General features: G+C 45.7%; 1 protein-coding gene across 4 annotated transcripts in view; it reads right to left on the bottom strand.

Moving 5' to 3' along the window:
• Zfp57 (ZFP57 zinc finger protein) overlaps nt 1-6,781 on the bottom strand; it is a 23,940-nt gene that overhangs the window by 3,535 nt on the left and 13,624 nt on the right. For 3 of the 4 annotated variants that reach the window (XM_050131497.1, XM_050131499.1, XM_050131498.1), the window contains one exon: nt 5,423-6,762. The exons of the other annotated variant lie outside the window; for it this stretch is intronic. In XM_050131497.1, coding sequence (XP_049987454.1) covers nt 5,783-6,762 — 980 coding nt within the window. In that variant the 3' untranslated portion in view covers nt 5,423-5,782. Of the gene's footprint in view, nt 1-5,422; nt 6,763-6,781 lie in introns of those variants that run through there. 4 annotated transcript variants of the gene reach the window in all.

Here is a 6,781-nt window from a genome sequence, read left to right as displayed (position 1 = left end):
AGTTCTTTAGTTCTAGCGCAGTGCTACTGAAAAGCATATACCAGAAATTATCACAAACTACTGAGTCTATCTCTTCATCCTCCCTGACTTGATTTCACTGGAAACATTTAAGTCAATATCTCTTCTAGAACCGAAGATTAAAACATATATTCTGTTACCTGAATATGTATGTAGTCCCCCTGGGCTCAGACCCAGGGTCTGATCCATGCGAAACAAGTGCTGTACCACTCAGCATTGCACACACCCCAAGCTCTGTGACTTAGATTTTTAATATATAGATCCATTATTTACATTATTCATAATCAATCTATCCCCTGATGACTTAAGCTAAAAATATGATTAGGTTGGGGCTGGAGAGATGGCTCAGAGGTTAAGAGCACTGGCTGCTCTTCCAGAGATCCTGAGTTCAATTCCCAGCAACCACATGGTGGCTCACAACCATCTGTAATGAGATCTAGTGCCCTCTTCTGGCCTGCAAGTATACATGCAAGCAGAACACTGTACATGCAATAAATAAAGATTTATTAAAAATATTATTAGGTCAGAAATGCAAATAGTGCACCTTGCCTACAGAACCTCATAGCTTAGTACATGGCACACTGTAGTGTTTCGTTTCTCCTCCTAACCTGCTAGCTGTTTGGAAACTGCAGCCTGTGACCGCTATCCAGCATGCAGAGAACCTCAGAGTACCCTTATGTACCAATACTGCTAGCCTAGTACAAGTTGAATCAAACCCCGCAAAACAAACTGAATGAATGTTAAGACTTTCCCATTATTTCGAACCATCTTAAGTGCTGGCATCGTGAGTCAGCCATGGCTTCTACGACCAGATCCCTGTATAGCACAGTGATGATAATCCAACAGCATTTAAGTTCCCTGTTCACTTGGAAATTTTACACTCTCTGAAGAAAAATAAAAAGGCCTCTCCCCATGGACAGCCACTCACCTCTTCCTCCTCTCTCTAGATGCTAAGGAAAGCATAAAGGGATAAAAACAAGCGGCCCTTTCCTTGCTGCCCACTTCTTTGGTTAAGTGAAAACACCAGGCAGGAACAAGGCATTAGAGGAATTGCTAACTGGGTCCCCAAGATGTTGCCAGGAAAGCTGCATTCCCAGGATCTGAAGTTTGTTTTTATCCTTCCTTCTTTCTCTCTTGCCTTTCATTCCCCTTCCCTTTCTCTTAAAACCACTTAAGGCTGATGCTTGAGAGGTGCTGACCAAGCTTCCCCCTCCCATTTTTCAGCCGTTAACTTCCAAACAGCTCTATAGTAGTGTTCTCAAGGACCTGTCCTTAAGTTTTTAGCAAGGAAGACCCCTGCTATCATCAAGTCTTCACAATTGCAGGAAGACGTAACCATGGTTACCCAGTCCATTGCCTGAGAACCAGGAAGACTAAGACAGAATCTCCACTAATTGTGGGTATTGTTTACCTTCCCCCACCTCCTCCCTCTTTTACCTCCTTTTGTACTTTACTGGTCCAGGACCCCTGAGAGTGGAAGGAGACTGAATAAGACTTGGTTGTTAATTGCTAGGAGGTTTCAAGTGGGTTCACTTGTACCCTGGCTTTGTCCACCCTTCCATAGGGTAATTTTCTGGAGGAAATGTGCGGTCATCTCTCAATCCTGATTCCACTCCTCCACCTAAATTATTCATGGTTGCCGCAAATCTAAGGAGTCCGGCTGGGTGCATGGCACACACGTGTAATCCCTGCCTCAGGAGTTCAACACATGAAGATCAAGCAGCCTTGCCGCATGACAGGTCCATCTCTCTCTAACCCTGAGGCCCGGTCTCTCTCACACACACAACCTGGGAGAAATGCCTGCACGCTGTAGACTTTCTTGGATGTGGACGACCCCAGCCGTGAAACACCCGGGGATCTGCCGCGTGAGCTTTTACCCGCTCCCTCAGGGCCCTCATGCTCTCCCAGTGTCCATCAGCCCTGCCTGGGGCTTGGCAGTCCAACAGTTCCTCGACTGGCTTAGTCTTCCCCAGCGCTCATCCTCAGAGGACCACAGTTCCCTGAATGGCCGGGTATGGGAACACAGTGGCTTGAACTCAGGCAAGCACTTCTGCCTCCTGTGAGGAATCCATTATGCAATGGCCACACTAGCAGTTGCTCTGATCCCGCTATGCCTGTAACCCACCCACCTCGGGTGGCTGCCCGCCAAGGTCAGAAATGTAGTTCTTAAGAAGCCCAACACCACAACTTCTTTCCCTGCCTATGGTTGATCACCTGCCTTAGGAAATCCAATTTTCCAGAATTAAGTATTTACTTCTGTGTTTGGGGGTGGGGAACAGGGAGGGTTCCTGGAAGCCTAATTCAACTTTGCTAATTCTACTACACAGGTGTAAGTGAGTTCCAGGCCAGCCTGCACTATACAGGGAAAAAAAAACAAACAAAATAAACAACCCTATATATAACATAAGACACACAACTGCTCTCAACCTCTGATCCACTCTCCAGTCCCAGCTCATTGTGGATGCTGCCATCCTTCGGCTGCTGATCCTGGGTTCCATAAGGAGGCTGAGCAAGTCATAAGGAGCAAGCCAGTAAGCATCACCTCATGGCCTCTGCATCAGATCCTGCCTCCAGGTTACTGCCCTGTTTGAGTTCCTGTCCTAACTTTCTTCAGTGATGAACATTGATCTGGAAGTATAAGTCAAATAAACCCTTTCCACTCTAACTTGCTTTCTGATCTTGGTGTTTCATCATAGCAATAGAAAATTTGTTTGATTTCCAGACAGGGTTTCTCTGTAGCTTTGGAGTCTGTCCTGGAACTAGCTCTTGTAGACCAGGCTGGCCTTGAACTCACAGAGATCCGCCTGCCTTTGCCTCCTGAGTGCTGGGATTAAAGGCATGCACCTCCACTGTCAAGCCTAGCGAAAGAAACTTTAAGAGAGTCCCTTTGTGTGTTTACCAAGTCCTAAGCAAATTACTGCAGCCCCAGTGGCTCTGAGATCCAAAATCCGAATACAGCAGCTGATAGAATAGATAGCAGTGTAGAATGTTTGCCTAACATACAGCCCTGGGTTCCTTACCCAGTACCACAAAAATCTGAGCATAAACTCTATCCAGACTCCAGGTTGGCTACCTGAAAAAGCATTCATGATTGTAGAAAAGCCAGATCGTGCAGGAGGTCTATCCTTAAAAGGCAGAACCTGTCTCGGTGGGATTTACAAATCTGCACCTTTGTCCCCTTTCCTCCAATCAACACAGACTGAAGCAGAAAAGGTCTTGATGGACAGTCAGGTGCTTCCAGGGATCTAATAATCTCAGCACTAAAGATAGGATTGTAGCACACTTGCAGCCAGTCTAGGTTACAGAAAAGGAGCCTGCTTAAAATTACAAAACAAAACAAGCAAAGAACCTTCATGGCATAAATCACTAACATCCAGAATTCTTAGCTGTTAGTACGCTTGGAAACTTCAGAGAAATTATAGAAACCAGATGACGACAGGTAGGGTGGGCACAAAAGCTTGAACAGAAACTGACCAAATGCTTCTTGATCAGTAAACCACACAGATGTAGAAAAGAGACACTTAAATGTCCCATTTTAAAAGTAGGAAAAATGAAGCATGCTCACCCCGCACTGCTCAGACAAGGCTGGCATAATGGAGTACAGTTTAAGCAAATACCAGTATGTTAAAACAAAACAATAACAACTAAACAAACCAAAACAAACAAACAAAAACGGCCTGAGGATGTAACTCAGTGACAGGGATTTTCATAGTGTGATGTTAAGATCTCAAGTTTGAGACGTGGCTACATGAGAACATCTTGTCAAAAACAAACAAGAAATGCAAGTGGTGCACAAGTGTGGCGTTTGGAATGTCAGATACTTCCGCTTAGATGAGATCCCATCCCTGGGTGGTTCCAGTTAGTTCCAGGGGATCAGACACCTTCTTCTGGCCTCTGAGAGTCCCAACCATGCAAGTTTAGTGCACAAGTGTACATTTAGGCGAAATGTATACCCACACACATTAAACACAATGAAAAAAATTGTTTAAAATGTTTTGATATCTCTTGCCCTCTCTTCTCCTACCTCTCCCCCTCTCAGAACCTGAAATTCCAATGGTCATTTCCATCCGAAAAGTGGCACTCCAGTTAGAAGCTCCTAAGCCAGTCTGCAACTGAACCCGCCCCTGACGCACTGGTGTTTCAGTCTGAACTTCCTGTATCCCTTTCTCTCAGGTTTCCGCCCACCATTCATTCCTTTTGAACTCTCTCCTGGTCTCAACGCCTCTATTTTCACTTCCGGGGCCTCCCTGTCTTTTCAGGACAAAGCCCTGGGTGTCTCTGGCTCCTCCTCCATCTTATTTGTGGAGTTCTGGGCTGGTTCTCAGGAGGGAAATCCCAGCACAATGGGAGCAGGAACGAGCTGTGTAGTCAACCTGCAGCCTTCTGTCGCGAGTCAGCGTCCTCCAGCACTCAAGGGAGGGACGCATCTGTGTTTGAGAGGATTTGGGAAGCACTCACACCCTGAACCTGACACAATTTTGAATACTGAGCCAGAGGCTCTGGTTGCTGAAAGCTTTGGACCACGGGGAAGTTTCCGCGGGAAGATAAAGACCTGGGGTCGTCGGTCTTCAATATCATGGCCACACGAGGGCGCTGCTGCTCTATCCTCTTAGATTGTGTAAACCAGGAGAGCAGGTTTGTTAGGGAATCAGCCAGTAAGGGCCTACTGAAGGCTGGGCCAGGGTGTAGGGGATGAAGATGCCTCTGAGTGACCAGGACTACACAGTAGTTGGAAGAAAGTAGAGCGGTTATAAGGAGTCCTGTTGTGTCTCTTAGTATTTCCCTACTCAACCCCTTGATGTCAACATTACTTTCCATTTTTTGTTCTATCCCTGAGGGTTTGGGAACTTGCGGTGAGGGGCGTGCTCACATACACATAGGAACAGAACTGGAAATTCAACCCACCCAACCCAGGGCATAGACTAAGCAAAAAACAACACTCTAGCCCCTGAAGACTATTTTGTAAACATGATATTTAAAATTTTAGAATGCATGGGGCTGGGGAGATGGTTAAGAGCACTTATAGATCTTGCAAAGAGCCTGAATTTGATTCTCAGCACCCATATCAAATGACTCACAGCAAGCCTGTACCTCCAGCTCCTCTTACACACACACACACACACACAAATAAATCCTAAAATAAATTAAAATTTAGAATGCTTTTAGATTTCTAAAGAAACTGCAAAGTTGAGGCACAGAGCCTCCAGTTTCTCTGCTTAAAACATCCTGCAAGTCTGGAGATACAGATCAGTGGTTAAGAGCACTGTCTGCTCTCACAGAGGACCCAGTTTCGGTACTACGCTCACATAGTGGCTCACAGTCATCTTCTGGCCTCCAGGGCACTGCTTGTGTGTGCTCCCCATGAACTCATGCAAGCACACACGAACATGAAAATAAATCTCGCATCACCGTACATTTATAATTCATGAAACAATATTGACACATTCATCTATACCTATTTCATTTACACTCTAGTTATCACCATTGTCCTTTGTCTTTTCTAAGATGCTATAATAAGGCACCACACATTCAGTCTCAATTGATCCTTAAGGCTGTCTCCATTTCTCTGACTTTCCTTGGTTTTGATAGCCTTGACACTTGAGCACTAGGGCAGCATATTAAGAATGTTCTTTGACTTGAGTTTGACTGGGACCATGCTTTGAAGAACTCCAGGGTCATGAAATGCTGCCTGTACCTTGTCAACAAACCACAGCCTTGACTTGTCCTTTACTTATGATTCAGGAATTCTCACTGCAGGCATGTTTCATCTTGTCTTCTTGGATTTCATTTTTTCTTCTTTTCTTCCCTTGAGGACTCCTTTACTTTTGAAATATTTCCTGGCTTCAAAGGGATCAAGAAAAGCAAGCAAATGACCCAGGATTTCCCAGCACTTAATGGATCTACCTGATTCTTTACAGCACATGTGATCCAGCAGGCTTTCCTTTTCCCTAAAGCAGACATCACAGACAGGGCAACAGTAGATATCCTGCTTCCTGTGGGTGTTCTTTTGGGAACCTACCACCGCGGATGAGTGGGAGGACTCTCTGCCACCGAGGTATTGGTCGGGCTCATTTGTGAAGTGGACTTTGAGGTGGGTTAAGAAGCAAGTCCTCTTGGTAAAATGTATCAAACAATAGGGGCAACGGATGTTTTTTCTTGAGCATTTTACTGGAATAGAGCTGGATCTGACATTCAGAGATGAGTCTCTGCTGCAGCTTGCCTTAGCCCTGGCCACTGGTCTTTGGATCACTTTCACATGCCTGACGTTGGGACCCTGGGATCCAGCTGTTTTAAGTGGAACCTTCTTCACCTCATGCTCCTGGTTGCCAGTCACTGGCTTCCTGTTTTCGTGTACCTTCATGTGGCGTTTGACCTCAGACTGATCCCGGAAGCGTTTTCCACACACAGAGCATGAACTGGGCCTATAACCTAAATGAGTGCGTCGGTGCCGGCTCAGTCCAGAAGGATCACGGTAGATCTTGTTACAGAGCTGGCAAGAGAAAGTCCTCTCTTTACGATGCTGAGGCTTGGAGCCCACGGCTTTGTGGCTAGTAGTCTTCTGGGCCTTAAACTGGTGATTAAAGAGGTTGATGTACTTTTTGTAACATCTGCCACAGGTCAGGCAGAAATAGAGTGGTCCACCTTTGAACATCCCTGTACAAGCAAGAGAGCCCTTCTCTTTATCATTGTTCTCTTCATCTTCCAGATTTGAGCTAGGTTCCTGAGATTTCCTCTTCTTGTTTCCTGTGGTGGAGAAGGGAAA

This window comes from Alexandromys fortis, unplaced genomic scaffold (assembly GCF_014885135.2).
Source record: "Alexandromys fortis isolate MF-2015 unplaced genomic scaffold, M_Fortis_MF-2015_v1.1 scaffold_372, whole genome shotgun sequence".
Lineage (NCBI taxonomy): Eukaryota > Metazoa > Chordata > Mammalia > Rodentia > Cricetidae > Alexandromys > Alexandromys fortis.
Note: the sequence above shows the minus strand (reverse complement) of the source record. Positions and strands in the feature narration are given on the sequence as shown.